The 23,421-nt window shown below is 36.8% G+C and overlaps 1 protein-coding gene and 1 long non-coding RNA gene across 10 annotated transcripts in view; one reads left to right on the top strand and one right to left on the bottom strand.

The window, feature by feature from the left end:
• Positions 1-16,193, top strand: part of LOC112546681 (uncharacterized) — a 141,727-nt gene extending 125,534 nt beyond the window's left edge. The window contains exons 4-5 of the long non-coding RNA XR_012904275.2: positions 10,155-10,221; positions 11,012-16,193. This is a non-coding gene — a long non-coding RNA (uncharacterized LOC112546681). The remainder of the gene's footprint in view (positions 1-10,154; positions 10,222-11,011) is intronic.
• Positions 1-23,421, bottom strand: part of SORBS2 (sorbin and SH3 domain containing 2) — a 258,991-nt gene that overhangs the window by 44,412 nt on the left and 191,158 nt on the right. For 5 of the 9 annotated variants that reach the window (XM_089777891.1, XM_089777890.1, XM_089777889.1 and 2 more), the window contains 4 exons: positions 16,187-16,270; positions 14,492-14,548; positions 6,558-6,604; positions 3,513-3,691 (listed from right to left, as the gene is read on the bottom strand). In XM_089777891.1, the coding sequence (XP_089634017.1) occupies positions 3,513-3,691; positions 6,558-6,604; positions 14,492-14,548; positions 16,187-16,270 (367 nt within the window). The remainder of the gene's footprint in view (positions 1-3,512; positions 3,692-6,557; positions 6,605-14,491; positions 14,549-16,186; positions 16,271-23,421) is intronic. The other 4 variants (XM_075930315.2, XM_075930314.2, XM_075930313.2 and 1 more) reach the window with 2 other exon arrangements.

Below are 23,421 nucleotides of genomic sequence, written 5' to 3'. Positions count from 1 at the left end.
AACCATAATCTGTTGTTTGTACAGCATAGGGATGGGCAATAATTTTTTTATGTGGGGGCAATTCTTAAGATTTTGGTAAGTGGTCACACTTTTCTATGAAGGGAGTGTGGGGTCTGGGATGCAGGTTGGATGCAGAAAAGAGTTCAGGGTAAGGGACTGGGATGCAGGAGAGGGTATGGGATCTACAAGGGAATTTGGGTGAAGGAGGGTGTTACAATCTGGGGTAGGGATTTGAGGCGCAGGGTCCAGGAGACGGTATAGATGCAGAAGAAGATTCTGGCCTGGGGGAGGGGTGTAAAAGGGGATGGAGGATCTGGGAGGGAGCTGTGATGTGGGAGAGGAGAGGAGAAGGGTACAGAGGGTTTGGATGGTGATCTGGGGCTTGGAGTTGGGGGGAGGGAGGGATTGGGGTGTCAGCAGCAGGTTGTGACCTGGAGGTGTTTACCTAAGCAGCTCCCTGGCAGCAGCCCTGCAGGATCCCAAGGCAGAGTCCCTGCCTGCTACAGTCCCAGGCTGTTATGTGTGATAAAACTATGTGATGAATGAGTCTTGAGTGGAGTGTAGCAGGAAGGAACATTACAACAGCAGAATATGTGAACAATTCAACAGTGGGTGTGTGTTTCCTGCAGAAAGTCCCAATCATTTTTTATTTTATTTCACCTGCTTAGCTGACTGTCCTTATGAATGAAGCTATATATGGCACTATGTAACAACTACCTTGAGATGCTAGCCTGCTGTTGAGCTTGCTGATGTGCATTGAGTTTACTTGTCCTGCAAAAGATTCACTGTGTTAACTTAAATGTAGAACTCCACAGTGCAACTTCATAACTCATGCCTTTTTTAGAAAACTTATCTCTCTCTGCTATTAAGAGCAGCCTCATCAGGAGGGTGTGTTCTACTCCTTGGGTGTATTTACAAAACTATCTGCTGCAGGTAAAAATTATTTTTTACTATTTTTTACTCTTCTTAGACTCATAGGACCAATAGAAGAAGTGAGCTGTACTCTACTTCATTTATATTTTTATCAAATTGATATTTTAAATTCCAAACAAATTTTTTTTAAATTGCCTAAGGATTTATAAATAAAAGTCAATGGAATTGTGCAACTAGATGGTATAGTAAAATCTCTCCCAAAGCTGAAAGGCAAGTGATCTTTAACCTATAAAACTACATGAAGGCAATGGATTTGTACAGATTGTCACTTCAGGCATAATCTAAAGACAATAGGATGCATTACACAGGTGTAACTGAAGATATAATTTAGCCTGCAGATTCTAGTGATGTTGTGCAAGAACCAAAGAACCCAACTTGTCTTTGAGATCCATAGTTGAATTTTCATAGCTGAAAATTAGAAAAGCCATATTTTTCTTCTAACTTGAGCAGATTTGAACTGGAAGTCACTGAGAGGTGACAAGTTAGAGTCACTTTTCACAAAAGAAATACTCTGAGTAGAAATGTGTTGAGGCTTCAAAATTCAGTTCAAAGTACTGATTTCAAAGACCACATACGTAGTCTATGTTGGTGAAATCTGAATAAAAGAGAAATCATCTGCTGAATTAGAAACTGGATCTGGATTTCAAACATTTGCAGAGTTCAGGATGCTTGGATCTAGGGTTTTGACTCAGGCTAAGGATGTTAAAATGAAGTTACTTTTCTAATTGAGTAGTTGATAGATTTTTTTAATCGATTAGTCGATAAGGTTAGGCATTTCCATCGCTCAGTCTGGCTTGCACAAGATCCCAGCATAACTTCCCTGATGCTGCTCTGCATTGTAAAGGACAAGAGAGCTGGCGTGCAAAGATGCTCAGTCCCTGCTCGCACGGGTCTCTCATCAATCTGCATAACTTCCCCCATTGCCGCTCTGCATTGTAAAGGACAGGGGAGCTGGTGCGCAAAAATGCTGGTTCAGTCCTTGCTCCAGCAGGTCTCTCAGTCTGCATAACTTCCCCTGCTGCCTCTCTGCATTATAAGGAACAGGGGGATAGTGGGGAAAGTTATGCAGAATGATCAGAGACTTGCGGGAGCAGGGACTTAGCACAAAGCCAGCATCTTAGCACACCAGCTCCTCTGTCCCTTACAGTGCAGAGTGGCAATAGGGGAAGTTATGCTGGGATCCAGTGCAAGCCAGACTAAGTGCTGAAACTTCTTACCTTTATCAACTAATCAAGTAGTCAATAAAAAAAAAATCTATTGACCACTTGATTAGGAAAGTATCCACATATTAATATCCTTAGTTCAGACCTCTCTTCGTTCTTAGGATTCATTATTTTTACATAAAATAAATTAACTACATAAGTCTTTTAAAGTTAAATTCTGAAATATGTTGATCAAAAATCTTACCACACTTTTTATGGGACAGTCGAGTACTTGACTTCAAGAAATGTAATATTCTAATAGGGTTTCATTTCTTTATGAGAGAGTGGACTATAGTATTGCTACTCATCTAAACAATACTAAGTTCTGTGGCACATGTTGTACAGGGATCTGTCCCTTAATACAGAAGATATTCGTGCATTAATTAATGCTCGCTGTGCTGAGATATGCTTGCTGTACGATTACCCATCCTCCAACATATTCTCTATCATTTGCTTGCTTTGTTCACTTGTGTTCTGTTGTAAACTAGACAGTAAGCTCTACACAGGGACTGTCTTTTAAATAAGTTTATAAAATGTCTAGCTCACTAAGGGTCTACTGGAAATATTAGCTATTGTTAGAATACAAATGAATTATAAGAAGAGGGTGACAAAGGAGGTGTAGGACTATATATATTTACTTTCAGTGCAAACACTTACTATAATACTGAGATTCCTTTTGCCTTACTTTAAAAAACAAAACCTGTTTAGTGGTAAGAAAGACTTGATAGATAAGGAAGAGAGGTCTGAATGGTTCTTAATTAAAAAAAAAACCTATCTTGCATAAGAATCAGAAACTATATGGGTTGTATCGAACCCACTAAATATTGAATTTTTGACAAAATCCATCATCTCAATATCAGACTGGGATATCAATTTCTTTTTTAAATTAGTTTCCCAAAATTTATCACTTGCCAAGAATCAGGTTATATAAGTAGGTTTTAAGAAGGGAAGGAAAGTTTCAAGGATTTGTTTGCATGGTAATGATCTTAAATGCTGTTTCTCTTAGTTTACATTCTGTGTATACTGGAAGAATTTAGAAATTACAGTACTGTAATCAAGAAAGCAATGTTTGAAATGTAGATTTATGAAATTATGTTTAGAATTTTACAAATCACATTTTTCACTGATTTGGTTTGAATAAATATACAGTAGATACTACATATGAAAAACAAATCCAGCCTGAAATAACATAGAAAAATAAATAGGTTAGCTTTTTATTAGAAACTAAAGACTATTTGTTTTAGAAGATATACCCCACAGTGAACTGTATCCAAATAATAACATATAATACCTAACAGTTATTACTAACATTTAATGCAATAAGAACTCAGTATTAAACAAGTTTATTGATTGTTTGCTAATTTGTTTGTCTCTTACCTTTCGCTCTTGATGGAGAAGATGGAGAAGAGTTAGTTAAAGGCTTTCTAAGGGTAGTGTATGTGCCCTGCATATCTGCATGGCCTCCACTAGTTCTGTTTGCATTTTGATCACTGTGCACTCTCTGATGACTTACAGCAGGCTCTGACTTCCTTCTTTTTCTGTAGTCACTTGAAGAGCTAAAGAAAGAATGGTATTAGTGCCATTCTAAATCGTGTGAGCAGTGCTCTTTTGAATATCTTCTCTTCAGGGATCGATAAGCTGGCCCCTTGGCCCATTTAACATTTCCAACACTGCATGAAAAAATAGACCTAAATATAACAGGACAAAACACTGTTCACAGGTCTGCCAAGAACTACACACTTTGCAGAGTGAAGCCCAATTTGTTCTAAAGCTGACTACAAAATAAAAATCTATTTTCAGGAGAAGTTTTAGAATTTTGAAGCGATTGCATCATTAAACGTTTTCAAAAGATTTGACCTCTTCTTTTGTTTATTCAAAATTTTTCACACCTTCTCTGATATTTTTATCTAAACTATCAAAAACAATATGATCAAAACGAGTACTGAAACATTTTCATGGCCATTTCAGTAATGTTTTCAACATTTTTTATTAAAAAGGTGGTTAACAACCCTCTACACTTTTCACAGAAAACAAAAAAATTCAACATTATTGATAAGTTTTTTGCATAAAAGATCATGTTTTGACTAAAATACTTTTTGTTTCAAAATTTCCCTCTCTATTTTTTATGTTATATTACTTTCCATGCTTTGCTGCTCTACCAGGAGTCTGGGAAGCTCTACTCTTACAGCCTGTCTTCATGCTGGGAGGCTGCCCCATGAGTTATCAATGGCACAATAGTCATGTTACGTACCTGACCATAACACAGTTCTTCATCTTATACAATGGTGCATGCAAACATTAGCTTTTGACAGGGGATGTGGGTGTATGTTGTAATATTTATTCCAGGGGTGGGTAATCCAAGGCCCAGGGGCCAGATGTGGCCCCCAGCTTGCCTGGATCGGGGTCCCCCCAGGATTGGGGAGCCTGCGCTGGTGCTCTAGCTCCCCACCACACCACCGCAATGCTGGAACACACAAAATCTACCAGCCTGGTTCCCTCGGCTCTGGTGTGTGAGGATTATGTGGGGAGTGTTTCTCTCAGTCGGGGGGCCACATCAGTGAGGGTTTGTTTTGGGCTTTTTTGCTTCTCACAAGTGTAGCCCCCCACTGATTTTTATATGGGTCAGTGGCCACCCAATCCAGTAAAGGTTCCCTGCCCCTGCTTTATTCCATTCAGAGACAGCACCTCCCCCTGCTGCATGGGTGGGCATATTGGCTTGCTCTGTTTAATGTCTCTCTTTGTCCCTACCCTTGCATTGTCCCACTCTTGATTTGCCATGCCTGTTCAGGATTAGGATGCAAAGGCCTGAACTATTGGCACTGAAGCAGCTATAGCAGTTCTTGTATGGTGTAACTGACCCTGCCTCTGCTTGGGATTACTGTGTAAAACAGCCTATAGGCTTCAGCACCTGCAAATGACCAGTGCCCATGCTACACGGGCTCCCTGCCTGCATTCTTCTCTTTGTCCTGTCACTATTCCCCAGGATTTGTTCCAAGGCCTGCAGCCACCCTTCACCTTTGCTGCTAGCTATGAAGAGCACAAAGGTACAATGATTGTAGCAGTAGTAACTAAGGCTCCCACATAAACAGCACAATCCTGCCCAACCAGCAAAGCTAAGGTTTCAGACCCAGCGACTAGGCTGGAACAGAAATGTCAGTTACATGAAGCAGAATACAGCTACAGTCAGCAAAACTTTCCCAGGTTAGATACTGGGAAGGAATGAAGGGATTACTGAATTCCTTTGGCACAGGAGCAGTAATAAGGACACAAGCAGTTCTCCTCCTCCTTCTCCACAAGAACTTTAGGCCCAGTGCAGACCTGCCTTCATCTCACACTTTTGCTTTTTCCTAACATTTTGGCAGGCTGTCTATACATTTGGCTTCTAGGGCCAGGTCTACACTAGAAAAAATTGCTAGCATAGCTGGCAGATTTGCTGGCATAACTATCACACACTCCACTCACATAGCTCTACTGGTAAAAAAAAGTCCTTTCATCCATGTGGATTATTCTGATTTAAGATATACTATTAAAAACCTCTGAAATAAACTATGTTTAATCTGTACTAGTATATTCGTATTGACAAAGCCAATTTAAGTATAGACAGGTCTTAGAAAGCCAAGCTGTGATGCAAGAAATAAAGAGCAGTCATGGTGTGACCTTAAGAAAGGACAGATTAGAAGAACCCCTTAAAAAGAGTCAGTAGGAAAAAGCGGGATCTCATTCACTGAAGAGCACAGGGATCTTGTTTCAGGATCTAATGTAAGAGCCTAAGTAGATAGATGCATCAAACAGCCACTGATAGTTTTATGTGATGAGGAGAAAATTAGTATAAGATGTTACAGGCTTATTTTTTCAATTTTAAATTAGGTAACAGTAGATTTAATCTGGGGGTTAACACAAGTAGGTGTGAAATAGGGGAGTTTTCAAGTAGGATTTGAATGACGTGAGTCTGGTACCACTGAACACTGGAATGGAAGTTCCTGGTACAAAGTTGAGAATGGGAGAAGGATATGAAGATAGAAGTGAGATGGAATCCTTGAGTGGAGTAAAGCAGAGGTGTAATAAAAGTGAGCGCAAAGATGTTGGGAGTAATGTAATATGCAGTGCACTGAAAGTGAGCGATAGAAGCTACAAGTTAATACAGAAGGTGACGGATTCCAGTGGAGGGGTATGAAAGGTTGGGTGTTGTTCTGAGTAGTGAGCAATATCTCCTTCTAAATCAAAAGGAAGAATTGCAAGTGTCTTGAGAACCCACATCTGGTTATTCTCTCATCTCAAAACTGGGGTTCTAAAGGTTGGGTCCCAAGATGTGCTATGCACATCTAGAGCACCCTTAATTCCCACTGACTTCAGGATGCTCAGAAGACCTTCAGCTTCAGGTTGGCTAGCTTATCTACTATACGGACACATCAGGTTTCTTACCTAGAAGGTCTGTCCAGGCCTTTGTCTGAAGGGTGATATAAGGAGGTCTATGAAAACAAATAAATCAATCTATTAATATTTTGCACTAGAAAAAGTGTCACATTTTCTATTGATATTGTCTGACTATTCATTAAATTAGTGACCCTATCATGAGCCCCATAACAATAATAATAAATGTCCTGTGCACTATAGACTTCATGTTTGATAGTATTTCATAACAGAATTTATGCTGTTTTTTAAAAAGCTCCATAATATTTTTATCACACTCTCAATTATATCTTTCAATTTAAAATATCACAAAACAACAATCCAGGACTTTCTAGCCTTTTTCAAAATTTGCTACACTGTGGTCAAAATGGATTTAAAGGTAGAAATACACAAAATCTAAAATATTCATTTGCATATAAGACCCCCAGAATTTCCTATAATAATTACTCACCAAAATATTGATGTCAATTAAAGTTGGAAATTCTTTGTAAATGTAGCTGAAAGGGACATAATTTTGGGGGCCACTTGCTGCCCATCCTAAATTTATTTTAAGAACCATTCTCCCCAGAGAGTCCTAATGCTTTTTCATTATTTAAGTGTAGCTATTGCATGATGCCTGAAAGATGGAATGCAGTGTTCCTCTGAAATATTTTTTACTTGTCAACATAAATTCAATTCTAAATTACAGCTACTTTTAAACCACTCACTTAATAGGTTTCAAGGCTGCAGGCAGAATTAGTTATGTAGCACTAGTTTGTGGTAGCTAGAAAAGAAGTCATCTTGTCCCCATGACACCTCTTTATGGGCACAAAACCAGGTCAATGAAATGTTAAACATTTCATGCTGTATCCTTTCAAAGATGACCTAGTGAACTAAAAATAGAATTGTCATATAGCATTCTATGCTACAGGATCTATTTTTCTCTCTATAGGAAAGTATTGGGTATGCTACAATCATATAGAAAAATTATGGGAGTCTTAAATGCTTTGCCATTGCAAATGTTTTAAAAAATCAAAGTTCTTAAAAATGTAGTCCAACTAAGTTTTGATAACTGACACGTAAAAACACCTCTAGAGGTCGCTCTTTGTTTAAGAAACATTTAGAAAAAGATTTTGCATTACCAAGGACATTCAGCACAGCATGCACAGTCTATAATCAAAGGTATCTATAATACCCGAGATTCTTCAGAGATAATAGTCTTAAATTAGTTTTCAATACACTTCATTCTTTAAAGATTCATATCACATATTGAACAATTCCACCAAAATGCATATTAACGTAAGCTATTGGATTACTCACTAAAGTTTATCACATTTTAAAAGTAGAGAAAACCACACAAATATGGATAAACCATAAACATAATATTGCCTAAAACTTGGACCAAACTGATCCCAAAAATTTTTCCAGACATTTTAAACAGCTTGGTTAAAATGATTTAGAACTTTCTAGATTTAGGTGGGAATGAAAGTTGAGATGAAAGTCATTGAAAGGAAAAGCAAGAATAATTTCAGAGGAAAGCACTTCAGGTTATCTCTGGATGAGGATCAAAACTTGGGCATGTTTATCTGAAATGAACTTTTTGTTATTTTTATCAGTGATTTAGATTCATAATAATTATTATTAATAATATATATTCTATATATCTATATTTACTACTGTAGTGTCCTGAGTCCCCACTTAGGATCAAGGTCTTATTGTGCTAGGTGCTGTACAAACACACTAAAACATAAGTCCCTGTTTCCACAGAACTTACAAAGTAAAGACAAAGATGAAGAGAGAGGATATCATCTACTATACACATTTTTAGTGTATTTGAAAAAAGTTTTGATTACTACAAATACATAACCTATCTTCATCTTGCCCCATCAACTATTATTGCTTTTGCTCTTATATGCATTATGGAAAAACTGGATCCAGCAGATCCTTTCTTATTTACACTGTATAATATAAAGACCATATCCTGCTATCAGTTTTTGTGTACAGCCCTTGGTCAACTGATTTCAACTGGAAATTCCACAAGTGGATCAGTGACAGGATATGTCTGTTAACATTATAACTGTAAGCAAGTCTAGGTTTTATTGGAAAATACCATAGCCTTGTGGAAAGCATATTTGATATGGATATAGGAGAGTTAGATTATAGGCCCAGCTCTGCCACTCAACTGTGGTCTGATATTGGGCAAGTCACTTCTCTGCAAACAAAAAACAGACCTATGTAGCACTTTAAAGACTAACAAGATGGTTTATTAAGTGATGAGCTTTCGTGGGCCAGACCTACTTCCTCAGATCAAATAGTGGAAGAAAATTGGCATGACCATATATACCAAAGGATACAATCAAAAAAATGAACACATATGAAAAGGACAAATCAAATTTCAGAAGGGGAATGATGGGGGGGGGGGGGGAAGTAAATGTCTGTGAGCTAATGATATTAGAGGTGATAATTGGGGAAGCTATTTTTGTAACGGGTAAGGTAATTAATGTCTTTGTTCAGACCTAGGTGCAAAGTGTCAAATTTCAGTTCAGAGGATTCTCTTTCAAGTCTGGTGTTAAAATGTCTTTGAAGCAGGATGCAGGTAATCAAGTCATTGAGACAATGCCCTTTCTGGTTGAAATGGCAAGAAACTGTTTTTTGTTTGTCATCCTGTCTAATATCTGTTTTGTGGGCATTGATTCTTTGGCAAAGTGTCTGAGACGTTTGTCCTTTTCATATGTGTTCATTTTTTTGATTGTATCCTTTGGTATATATGGTCATGCCAATTTTCTTCCACTATTTGATCCACAAAAGCTCATCACCTAATAAACCATCTTGTTAGTCTTTAAAGTGCTACATAGCCCTGTTTTTTGTTTCAGCTACACCAGACTAACACGGCTACATTTCTATCACTATTCTCTGCAAAGTATGTTTATAAAGTATCGGATATGTTCTGATGAAAAATGTTACAGAAGAGTAAGCTACTGTTATTTTTAGTCACTGCTTGATCTTAATATGCTTATCAGCTCTCGAAGTGAGCAGGTTGAAAATTTTTCATCAAACTTTTTTTTTTTAAATGAAAACTGGCTTTTTAAAGGGAAAAAGTTGTTTCCTTCACAATTTTTTGATTTTTTTTAACATTCACAACTGAATTTTTTAGCAAAAACAAAAAAGGTTTTGGTTTTCACAGAAAACTTCTAAAAATTGGCAGAAAATTTAGAATTTTTAAAAAAAATATCCATTTAATTGACTAGTTTTCAAAATATATTAATTAGCTGTTCAATTTTGTTCTCTTGCAATTCATTCTGAAATGAAATAGGCTGTAGGACTAAGTTATGTGACTTGTGGGAATGCTGCATGAAAACTGTTCCATTTCTAAATTTTCACTATTTCTGTGTTCATACCATCTAATCTTACCATCCATTCACAGGCAAAAAATAGTGCCAGACTAAGAACACAAGTTTTCTACAGGCCATATAGTCCTACAGCAGGGGGTACCCTTGGAGACTTCTCAGAGTCTCTTTGTTAAAATTGTCACCCCACCAAAGGCAGAGCTAGGGCAATTTCACTACAGCTAATAGAGCTCATCCCTCGGGGTACTATTATAGCATCTCACCAAAGATAACTTCTTCACAGGGGTCAAGCAGTGTCTGAAGAGCAAATTGTATGCTGTTGACATGCAACAGACTTCACCTAATGGCAGGTAATTGAATTCATTTTAAATTTAAGAGGGGAAAAAAGGAATTTATTCCTGTCTCCATCATCCTTCCTCACTGCAGTACGTGCACCAATGGAAAACACGGGCAAATGTTTTTTATTAATCCCATGGTAAAATAGTGGTGGCATACCACTGTACTCCTGTGCCATGCAAGGAAGAGAGCTGTAAATGAAAACAAAATTGGATGCCTACGTACTTGTGCTACACAAAAGGGCTTGTTGGCATGGTGTTACGCCCAATACAACCCCAAAACATATGCAACACAAGAGCTATGATGGAGGACATCAAAAAGCGCTAAGATACCGTAAGAAGTATGTGACCGTAAAAGTAATATGCATGATACCACTGATATTTGGAGTAAGTTATTACAGGAGCTAGGCTTTGCACATTAACATTGCCTCATCCATTGCTCCTGCCAGCTTTGGTTATAAGGTGCTGGGCTGAAACATATATATTAATGAAATAATGGATACTGTGGACCAATGTTCCCAGCGGTATACCTCTATCCACATGGTATGACTGCTTTAGTAATGGCCCTTGCAGTGGAAGATTGTGCCACTATTGTTGGCCACGTACCTGACATTTTCTAACGTTAGGAGCTTACACATCAGTGAAAATAGTTTGCTACAAACTATGTCCTTTTCCCATGGAGCTTTTTATGTACCTATTGTACACACTTTCCCATGAGGGGAGAGCTTTCAGCTCTTACAATATAGCCCTTTTGTCATTCCAACATAAATAATGTTTTAAATTAACCTTTTTTGGTTTCTTACAGACACGTGTTTTTATGCTAAGAATGGAAAGACATTTCTTCCAGGTTTCAATGTTCCAGCAAAAAAATGGGTCTCTAAATCTTGTCATATGGCATAGTAATGTGCTCATTCATTTACTTACACTGTTGCCTGCTGCTAGCAGAATATTGTAAGGCATTTTGAAAGAAATAATTAGTGAATTGGATTAAAAATGAAAAACAGAAATACATGAATTCAGACCAAAACTTCTGAAGCCAGATGAATAAATCAATTTATCTGTAGATTAGAGTGAATTTTACAGTGAGAATCTAGTTCTAATAATCCAGATTATACAGGAAACAAAGCATCACAATGCAATCTCTCCATATGCTATTGAATTTTCGATCCAAATATGTTACAGAGTTAATACTTTAGTGTTTTCATAGATATTAAATCTGTCTATAGAATTCAAAACATTGTCCTTTTTTCATTTTCTAAAAATTTGGAATTAATTTAGAGCTGATGAAGGATACCATGGCATGTTAAAAAATCGTAGGTCAAACTTTTAAAAAACTGTATCAATCTTGAAGGCTTTTTTATTTGTTCCCTGGTTTTTGAACTACAATATTACGAGTCATGCTGTCAAGCTTTTTTCCTGCAACCATTAAGGCGAGAAACTTACTTTTTTGTACAAAAATGGAGTCTGAGATTCTTATAAACTATCTGACTCCAGAAGCTGGGGTTCTAAGAATAATGCCAAATATGGCAATGCATGAAATACACTTTTAAAAATTGGCCAAATACTGAGGCGGTTATACTGACAGTATAGAAAACAAAGCTCTCCATTTAATTGCACAAGATAGTGGACCAAAGACCTCAATTTTGTATGTTTTCCATATTGTCAAGTCTGTTTTGGAAGGACCACATTTATATGATGTTAAGGCAACATTGCTTCCCCACTCAGTTTTGGTCGAAGTCTGACAGCATCCGGCTGTCTAATCTATATTGCACCAATCAGTCATACCATACAAGAATTTTGAACTTGTATGGTTCTAGTTAGAGCTATGTTCATTGCCATGACAGTTGCAGATTAATATCAAAGGTGGATTTTTTGTGATATCCCATTTCCTCTAAAGATCAGAGCAAGACTATCATCTCACATACTATTAGCCAACAAACAACAGAGAGAGTGATGACTTTGAAGAACTTGTGGTGGCCCTTCAAGAAATATAGACTGCGGAGACCAAAATGTACACTTGAGCCAAACCTGAACTTAGGAGAACAGAGCCTATTAAAAATGTGAACTGTAACGCCATGTTTTTTTGCTACTCAGCACTAAAGCCTGACTGGATGTGATGTAGGTCAATAGAAGAGTCCATCACAATAGCAGTCCCTATGAATAAAGACTTCTCAAACTTTGTTCCATCCCAGGAGCAGATCATCAGGGCTTAAAATATAGAGGAGGTAGGACCTTGTCACCAGCCCAAGAAGTCAAAGTCTGGGAAGCAATCTTTGCTAGTCTCTGAAATGCACAGAACATGCACCCTATGTGTGTCATGGTATTTCTAGGGGAATTGTGCCCCCTGAAGCTGGTGCTCCCAGGGGCAATGTCAGTTCATCCTGCCTTCTACTAGAGCCTGTTTAAATCACACAACTGAGCCCTTACTTTTTAAGATTTGTGTTTACTCTCCAACAAAATTTCCAGGCTGCTAAACAAGCTCCCTTCAAGCCACTGAACCACTTTGTCTTACTCCTCTCTTTCTCTTTAGTTTATGTTTAACTCATTTTTGAAGCATTTTATGCATATGAAAGTTGGTATAAGGACGTAAAATACACTTCATCACACTAATTTATACCATAGTTTCACATTTTCATATACAGGATCCTCTAAAAATAAGTGGAGAATATATAAATTTAACTGTTTACAAAGCTCCTGCAGGTGAAACTGTGCATAGGGTGACTGACGGGGAGGAAGTGCCATGTGTGGTAGAAAGTATTAATGTCTTGGAAGGACAGGAACTGGTATCAGTGTTTTTGGCAACACTATAGGGATTCTGTAGTCCTTTCTATGAGTTCTAGGAGCTATCCAATGCCCAGAAAGGCACATCCCTCAACCCACATACACATAGTATCTGGGATGTTTAGCACTGCCTAAAGTTTTTGTGTTCCTGTTTTCTATATTGCTACCCAATAAAATGGTAATTTTACAAAATAGCTCAATACAGGAATGAAACTTTACAAAATGATTATGTTTTTCAGCAAAGCATTTCAGCAGATGCGTAAAGTTAAGCATGTGTCTGATTGGTTTCTTGAACAGGGGATGTTTTTCCAAATCAGAGCCTTTATGGTGACTGATACCAAACTAGGAAAAACTGGTAAAAGTTTGTGTGTGTATCCATGAAAATCAGTGTTGATTTTTTGGACATTTGGCATGACTTTGCTCCCCTGAAATTTTGTTTAATCCGCTAAATTTGATAACCCTGTTATTTTTTAATAAAGTATTATTTTTTTAAATATGTTCATAAATGCCTTCAGTGAAAAATATTTGAGGAAATATATCTTCAAGAATCACTGCAATTTCACAGACACTCAATTAAAATAAACCCAGACATTTTCATAATTTACACATTAAAACAACACAGTTATAAATATTTTACCCAGCTCTACTGGATACAGACTCATAAACATCATATTCTGGGTGATTCAAATGGTTTCCCCCAAGTGTGCCCTCAATTTTCATTTGAAGCCAAGGAGGTTTTGCCAGGTGCCAAGACTAAAAGCAAATATGAATAATCTGCTATGCAACAAACAATGAGGGGTCATGTTTTACTTTTAATCCTTGAAGGCATTAATTTTTTGGATGCGGGAATGGAAGCTTATTTAAGAATCATGAATGACTTAAAATCACATTGTTACATAGGACACTGTCTTGTGCTCAAGCATGGCATGACATGGGACAAAGAATGGATATATGGATCTGTCCGATTTAGTGCAGGGCAATGATACTCCTCTACTTAATTCTGGTATTTTATAATCATGACATCTATCAATACTTCAGTTATTAATTTACAACCACAATTCACTGTTGGTTTTCCTGGCTAGGAAAGCCAATTATAAATATTTCAGTGGAAAAAAAAAATAAGCTCAACCAACAAGATTTTCACTTGAAGTCTTATCATTTGTAAATTCTGTTCTTGTTGACAGTTAATGGTTATCTAAAATCAATGAATAACTCTGAAGAAGCAGGAATGTATCAAGATTTAGAAATGTATGGTTTATTTTATAATTCTGAATGTGACACAGTGGTTTGGGGCTGTGTACTCCATTTCTAATGTAATAAGAATATCCATATGAACTTGTGATCTTGAAAGATATGAAGACAAAGATAAAATTGTGAATTATGAATAGCCCAGGAATTATTGATAGGAAATCACTGAAGATTAACAAAGTCAGGTAAGACTGGTGAGTATCATGTTCTTGTTTCCCAAACAAATGATCTGAACAAGAAAGAATGCTTCATTTACCTCATTGGAAACACCAGGAGAATTGTCTTGAACATAGTCCAAAAGCTTTTTAGGAGGCTGCACCATATAAGTAGAAGTGTAGAGATGAAATGGAGCAGTATCAATGGCAGCAAGGAATGAAACATGTGGAGAAGGTGACATAGTTAGGAACTAAGCGTTGATAGCATCAGATAAAAGAGTGACTCATAAGCAGCAAAATGGGGGTTGACTGGAAGTAAGATTGTAGTACAATAATTTTGCAATACTATCAAGCATCTTAATAAAATGTTAGCAATTTTAGTGAATAAAACTTCTATCTTAAAATATGAATGGTTTAATTAATGCCAACAGTTTAAAAACTTTTGAGATAGAAGAACATAGAATAAAGGACTGAGTATTTATGGCCTGCTAGTGACATTTCTATGTTCAGTTTACATTTTAAAGGATAATAATGACAATAACTATTGATATGTCTCAAGGTAGAGCTTTTTTAGTCTGACTATGCCCTGTGCACATATGGATGAATGATGATTTTAAAAGTTTTAAAAGCTTGATACAATGAGGTTAAAGTTAGTTTGATGAAAATATGAGGAATGTATTGCAGGACTACAAATTAAAAAAATACTTAAGTATCAAATACTGTACATTGTTTGAGTGAAAAAGAAAATTAGGATCTAAATCTTTAAATATAATGTAATGGTTTGAATCAATAAAAATGGGTTTGCAGTCCCCTTCAGTTGCATATACAAGGCTTGCTTCTGCTCTCATTGACATTAAGGGGAGTTTTGTTACTGACTTTTGTGAAAACTGGAGTAAACCCAAAGAGTATGCAGATGCAGGTAGATGTTTATCTTAAATTAAAGCTAATACCTATTGAAGTATAAAATTATATATCCTGCGTGTGTGTAGATGAGACAGACACATGCACACAAAACAGGCATCATTTAAAAATTCAACATTAGTACATTTGTCACCTTAACACTACAGTTATTGTAGATGCCTGTGTCCAGAAATATTGAATTCCCCCTTTTCAACCTCTACCCTCCCAAAGTCAACATTTGTTTCCACGGACACTTGCGCTAACTGAAGTATCTATTATACTTAGGATGAAGATTCCATAATGACAGGCATACCAATGTTGAGTTTCTGAATGGCATTTATTTTGTGTGTGTGCATATGTATTAAAAATAAACATATTCCTTCATACAAAACTAACTTTAGTCTATATGGAAATGTCTTCTCTACTCTTGATAATTTAATTGTTCAAATCTAATCTTTCCAAATGCAAACATTTAGAAAAAGTCATAAACAATTATGTTTTGTAAATGGCTGATATAACATTTAGCAACTTGTATATATACTACTTGTTCTATGTAGCATACACACCTTAATTAGTGATTAAAATAAATGTTTTGGCAGATTATGCATTTTAAAAAGAAAATGGCCCAATGTGTATGCACATTGGACCCAATTCTTCTGGTCTTTCGTAAGTAAAACACCTATGGAGTTCAGTGGATTATTTTCTTGATTTATGAATAAAAAATTGGGCCAATATTGTATAGAAATATATGTTAACATACACGGTTGAAGATGTATTATACTGTTGAGTTTAATATCTCTGTCTATCTCATTACATGTCTGTTTAGCATTTGATGGATTGCATTTTAGCAATATATTATCCTAATATTTAAATATTAATATTCTAGCCTCACTTACCGGACATCCAAATTCCAGTTCTGAAAAGAATTTATACCAGGGTTCATTTTCTAAATCTATGTCATCTGGGGTTATGTGATCAATCTGGAGCCGTTGTGAAGGAAAAGGGAAGGAAAAGGCACACACTGAGCAAAGTCTGGAAATGTCATGTCACATTAACACAACACACACACACACACACACACAAAACAAGTAATAGGGAGAAAGGGAATGAAATAAAACCAAAGAATGAAGATGGAATTCCATATGGAACATATTTTTGTTCAAGACTGGTTACAAACTAGTTGTTTTAAAATGCCTCCTTTTTCAGCTTTTTCTTCCATTGGTTATTGCATAATGTTACACCAAATATTAAAGATGTCAAGCACTTCAAAATAATTTTTGAAAAGCTGAGTATTATCTTTGGCAGCATTAACAGTTAGGATCGAAAGCCTAACTGTCCTGCAAAAGAAAGGAGCATAATTATAGAACAAATGTAACGGCTGGTTGCTTGCTTTGTACACAGTGCTTTGTTCGGTACTGTTAATGCCAGCCTACAAAGGTTTCCTGCTAAGAAAATATTTAAATCTGTTTTTCCTTTAGTGTGTACAAAAGAGTGCCCAACTTGACCAGTTGTAGATAGGCACATGATTTTAGCTACATTGCTTTTGCCACTGTTGGGTCTTCTTATAAAAGAAGGTGTGTTAATTTTGTACTTTTTCAACCTGAAGCCTGAAGATAAGCGCACAGCACAGATAAGCGATATGCATCATGCAGGAATCATTATGTTAAAAAGCCATTTCAACCAGTGTAATGAAACTGCCATCTACTTAAATCATCTTATTTGAAATGTATAAAATATTAGTAATTATGGATTCTGAGTGGTTTTGTTTTTTTAAAAAAAACTTTTGTCTAATGCAGACCTTTTGATTTAATTATTTTCTATGAAAATGTTCCCATTTTTCAGCAAAAAATGGGAACTAGTACAAATTTCAGTTCGTGAGCTGCCATCTTGGCCAATGCATCTGAGACTGAATTGAGCATCTCCAAAGTTAAATACATGAGCTGCTACAGCGTCAGCTAAAGAACCCCGACGCTCTGTAGCTCAGGGCTATAACATCTCATATCCTCTGTGCATTGGCATAGCATGGGTCCAAAATATTATAAAGGAAACTGCCCAATGAGCAGAAAAATAATTCTTCATGCAAAAACCACAGTCCAAAACAATGGCAGCTCCAGTGGAATTTTTTAAAAAGCTTTTATTTAAATTATTTCCTAAAGGGTATTGAATTCTTTTGTACAGCCTGAAGTAAACTGTCATGTAGCACAAAGGTACAGTGTAGCCTTAGTTTAAAGTCTCTGACATATAAGCCCCCTTCTTCTTAAACTCATATGATTGTATTTAAAATGTTATGTAGTATGCCAGTTTCTCATCTCTCATAAGCTAAGCCAATGCCTGCCTAAACAATGATATTGGTGATTCAGTAGGCAACATTGCCCTGAGTCAAGTTGAATCCAGTGTCTCAAAATGACAATATGGGGCACAGTTTGGGTGACCATTTTTCCCAAAGAGAAAATGGAACAGCCCATGGAAACAGCCCACATACTCCAGCCACTTACTCAAGCCTTGACCTCTCTCTCTAGATAGGGTTTGCCCCAATCTTGCTGTTAGTTCAATTAACAGCACTATTGAGCTATCTAGATATGGTTATTTAGAAGATATTACCATAGCATCTGGACACTATCCAAAAACACAGATTTATCCTCACAGCTCTACTCAGATGTAGAAGAAACATTATTCCAGTTTTACAGATGGGGAACTGAAGCCCAGAGAGAATTTGCTTGCCTGTATCACATACCAGAGAATGAAGTGACTTCTCCTGAATCATGTTCTTAGTCAGTAGACATAAGATCATCCTTCATCTCCATGATATTTATAGTTCAATATTACCACTGAACCACTATAATCTACTGTGATTCAATAAAAAATTACTTCCAAGACTTTAATAGAAAAATTACATTAAATTTGGCTTTATAAATTTCAGATTTGCTACTTTATTTAGGGCAGGTCAACCCTGTGGGCAATATTGACCTAAAGTATGCAACTCTAGCTATGTTAACAGCATAGCTGCAGTCATCATACTTTGGGCTGAGTTGCAGCAGGTTCTCTGGGGGGAGTCAATGGGAGACGTTTTCCAGTCAACTTCCCTTATGCCAGTGAAGCACTGGCGTTGACGAGAAAGCAATCAACAGTCGATTTAGTGGGTTTTATCTAAACCAACTAAATCGATCCTTGGTGGGATCACTGCAGTTCTGATCCTCCCAGTCAGTATAGACCTGCCCTTGGTCTTGAATTAAATATGTCTTTAGAAGATCACAAATTACAGAAGCCTAGTGTATATAATTGAAGAGAGTACAAAGGAAAATATCTAAAAAAAAAAACAAAACATGAATACAGAGAACTAAGCACTAGTACAGCTAAGTCTTCATATAAAAGCATCTGGATTAATCAGTTTGTTTCACACCTTTTTATGATTCTGAACTAGATAACCTGGGAAAAAATGTAAAAAAACTACTGGTTAGTCCTCATTCCCGTATAGTAAGGGCTTGTCTACACAGTGGGGTAATGTGCGCTGTAGGAGCATGCTACCACATTGTGCATTAATTGGGCCACGTATATCCTGCTGGTGCAGTAACACATTGCTGTTTGAAACAGTACTTCATTAACTGCACTAGGGAACCTTTAGCCCAAAACAGGAGGGTCTACATGGTCCAATTAATGAACAACACATTAGAGCATTTTAGAAACTGTATTTCTATGAAGCACATTACCTTATGGCACAGACACATACTCTATAGATTTTTATACCCAAGAGGACATTTTTCTTTCTTAGACACGTATTGGTTCAGGAATTCACAGAATTAACCTACAGTGAATCAGTGTGTCTGGGATAACATTTCCAGTTATACCAAAGTTAGCAGCTGGTGTTCCTTACAGAAAATAGAAGATGGATTAGCCCAGCGGTCGGCAACCTTTTCAAACCAAAGAGCCAAACTACATCAAAATTTGGAACAGGTGGTCAAAGAGCCAGTATAAGAATGCCCATTTGCATGACTGAAAGTATGCAACTTATTATTACTAATAATTGACATGATGATTAATAATAGCATAAATGAAACATTGTACTCAAGGACTTTATTTAATGGGACTTATGCTGCTGCATCTTTTCACACATTTCTTTGAAGTTTACATCATAACTGGTCAAATTCATCCTGAATACATGCATGAAGCTATCTTCTGTCACTCTTGAGCACAAATTACCTTTGATGTGATTCAAATGAGAGAAAGCTTGCTCACACATACAAGTGGAGCAAAACATTGAAAGTAAGGCCAAGCTGACATTCTGCATGGTGGTATATAGAAGTTCTTTCCAAGACTGTAGAATCAGATTATCATCCTGCTGCAATTTCTTTGTGTCAGCCCTTTTGTGCAGTTTTGTCAATTCTGCACATTGTCAAACAAGACATTCTAAATCAGAATTCAGCGTGGCAAATTTTTCCACCCTGCTTTGAAATCTGCTATTTCCATTTCCAAAATGCTGAGATGACTGTCAAATCTAGTTCCCCCATCGGATGCTTTCTGTGGATGAATCATAAACTTAAAACAGAGCACCGTGTTTGCAAAAGTCAACAAAACTAGACTTGAATACCATCAGGATCGTAGGGTATGTCTACACTACCCCCCTAGTTCGAACTGGGGGGGGGGTAATATATTCATACGGAGTTGCAAATGAAGCCCGGGATTTGAATTTCCCGGGCTTCATTTGCATAAAGCCGGCCGGCACCATTTTTAAATGCGGCTACACACGGCATGGACTAGCTAGTTTGGATTAGGCTTCGGGGTCCGAACTAGCCGGCATTTACAAATGGCGCCGGCCGGCTTTATGCAAATGAAGCTCGGGAAATTCAAATCCCGGGCTTCATTTGCAACTCCGTATGACTACATTACCCCCCCTAGTTCGAACTAGGGGGGTAGTGTAGACATACTCGTAGAAACAAACCCAGCAAGCTACTGCAAATCAAGGCTGTTACTTGGATTCTCTCTCTGAGACAAATCACGAAACATTCATAAACTATCAAAATGTGCCAGTCTGCCCATCTTAATACCTTTGATGAAGACACAGTCAGTTTTGATTCACATCCAAACACTGCCTGCTGCAGAGTCAGGACTGTATTTCCTTGCCCTTGTAGATTAAGGTTCAATGCATTCAAATGACCAGTAATGTCAATGAGATAGTAAAATTTGAGCAAGCAGTTACAGTCTGAAAGCTCAATGTGTTTGACACACTTCATATCAAAAAATTACTTAATCTCTTTAACGCATAAGGCAAAATGAAACAAAACTTTGCCATGAGATAACCAACGAACATTGTGCATTAGTAGATTGGGGTATTCGGATTTGACATCCTTGAGCAGTGACTGAAATTGATGGTGATTAAGGACTCAGGCAAGAATCCAATTGACAATGTGAATGACCAGTCCCATTACATTTCTGAATTCAGTTCCACAAGATTGAGCACAAAGTGCCTCTTTATGCACAATGCAATGAAAGTTCAGAAGTGGGTGGTTCAGCTGTTCTGAAAAAAATAAGGAATCCCCTGTATTTGCCAACTGCTTTAGGTGCACCATCTGTACACAAAGACAAAAGATTATACAATTGTATTTCTTGTTTACGTAGTTCATCAGAGTTTTAAGGATGTCTTTGCCCCTTGTTCGATTTTTCATTGGTAATATCGCAATCATTTCTCACAGCATCTTCACAAATATATCGTCCCAAAATATACAACTGATTAACACCACAAATATCAGTTGTCTTGTCCAAAGCAAATGAAAAATAAGTAGCTGTACTCAAATTTTGCATTTGTTCCTTGTTGAGTTGATGGGCCATTTTCACAGTTCTGTCAGACTGCTTTTGCCAATAATGGCATGTCTTCAATTGTCTGTAAGATTTTGTCCTTGTTTGAAACTCATCAAATAGCTCATGGCCAATTTTTAGCATGCATCTCTTCATGAAATCCCCATCAATGAGAGGCTTCCCCTCTCAGATAATGCTGTATGAGCCTGCACAACTTGTGTTTAAGCTCCACCCTTTTTGACCATGCCAGCAGGCTATTTTGTTCAATGTTCATTTTTTGCTGTAGCTCCTCACAGGCTTTTCGTGCATTGCCTTCAGAGTATTTTGTAGCAAATGCTACATGTTTTGCCATGAAATTCAGGGTTGTTGGTTTTGTTTGTTTGTTTGTGAACAGTCTCTCATTTCAAATGAGACAGTGTGGAGATCCATATCTATCTACAATTGCATACAAGTCTGCCCACTCCTTTAGAAAATTTTGATACTCGTCATCTCTCTTCTCTTTGCCATTTTTACTGTTAAGGTGCTACAGAGTTCACCATCACTTATGGTGATTGAAAGATTTCTTGACCAATCCAATAAAGAGAATATACACAACCCACAATGAGTGGAGAGGATGGATAGTTGTTAAAACAAACAGTTAAAAGTGAAATAGACCAAAAAAACCTTCATCTTGACATGAGTAATTATACGTTTTAAAAATTTTGAATTAATGTTTTCATTTTATTTTAAAAAGTTGTGTGAATATTGGGAATGACAAAAGAGCCATAGGTTGCAGACCTCTTGGATTAGCCAGTCACTTGGGTTCTATGCAACATCTCCAAAAACAGGGCGGCAACAGGGGGAAGTTTGGGGCCTTGTGGGCCAGCCCAAAGCAGCTTTAGGTATGGACTTCCTGGCTGTTATGATCCACCAGAGCAACCATCCTCATTCAATCAAAAAATGGGAAAACTTTTCTATTGAAAAAGCTTATTTTACTTGCTTAAGAAATCTCAAGCAATGGTCAAATATTTCTCTCTCTCTCTCTCTCTCTCTCTCTCACTCACACACACACACACACACACACTTTCTTTAAAGTGGTGACAACTGAGTGCATTTAAAGTAAAAATTGTATTATCACATTCGTCAGCACTGCAGATCTAGTATGAATTACTCTTGTTAATTTTTCATATCAGAAAGTCTAAATTTATTAGAGATGTGTGTCCTCACATGAAATATCTTTGTAATTTTTAAAAAGTGTTTAACCTATGACTATCACCATTCACTTGCTGAAGATTGTCTGTAATTGAAAAAGCTAGTAAATGACCATATCTGTAATGCAGCCACTGAGGGAGAAAAATTACTCAGCAAAATATAATTATTTTTTCACAGAACTGTTTGTAAATTCAGCTTGACAATAACTACTAATTCCTAAGTCAGGGAAATTTTGGTAAATCATTAGAATGATTAATTAGTTCAGACAGTTTAAGTGGCCTATGCTAAAAAGGGAAATTCCCCTTTGAAAGAAAGTCTGAGTTCTATAAGAGCCTTATTTTATAGAATCACAGTTTGCTATAGAAGCTAATTAACTAAACTCATATTATAATATAAACTATAGAAAAATATGATGAAACAGATATATCAGTGCAATTCTTTGACATACTGTTGACTTATTATATATACCACAACCCATGCATGCAATATATTTTAGATTAGTAAAATGAGCCATCTGAATACATGTATAATAATACTATAACTCCCCCTTAACCACATACATTCCCCCAACCACCATTCCATCCATAAACAATGGAGCATTGAAACACTCTCAGGTATAGAAGAAGAGCTGGTTGCATATGCCTTTTCAGTTAATGGAAACTTAGATTAATGATAATTTTGTGAGCATTAGAGTTCAGCCTTATTAGACATGCTTGAGAGGAATCTCACAACTGTAGACATATAGCTTAGAAAATGGCAATAAGGAATATTTAGTCCATAGGTTAGTGTATAGGCAACCAATGTTCTTGAGACGGTACTATTAGGCACATATCCTGAACACACTGTAGGATTTTTTTCTCATCTGTCTAGTGGCATACCACTACATGCATGTGAATGATTAGGTGTGTTGATAAAATTATTACAAAACAGGTGATAAATTGGGTGATGGATATGCATTACATTTGCAAATAATTACTTTCCATGAATGTACATCTTAACATGTGAAATCTAAAGGGAGTTTAAATTTCTCACAGTGATTCTTTGGTTTCTTTTTAGTGTCAAAGAAGCTACATTGAATAAGTAAGCCAAACCAATCCCAAATCATCTTCACAACCATTCAAGGGTAAGGCAAAATCACCAAGTGAGCTGA

Source organism: Pelodiscus sinensis, chromosome 4 (assembly GCF_052426305.1).
Source record: "Pelodiscus sinensis isolate ZL-2025 chromosome 4, ASM5242630v1, whole genome shotgun sequence".
NCBI lineage: Eukaryota > Metazoa > Chordata > Testudines > Trionychidae > Pelodiscus > Pelodiscus sinensis.
The sequence above is the reverse complement of the archived record's forward strand: the minus strand, read 5'-3'. Positions and strand labels throughout refer to the sequence as shown.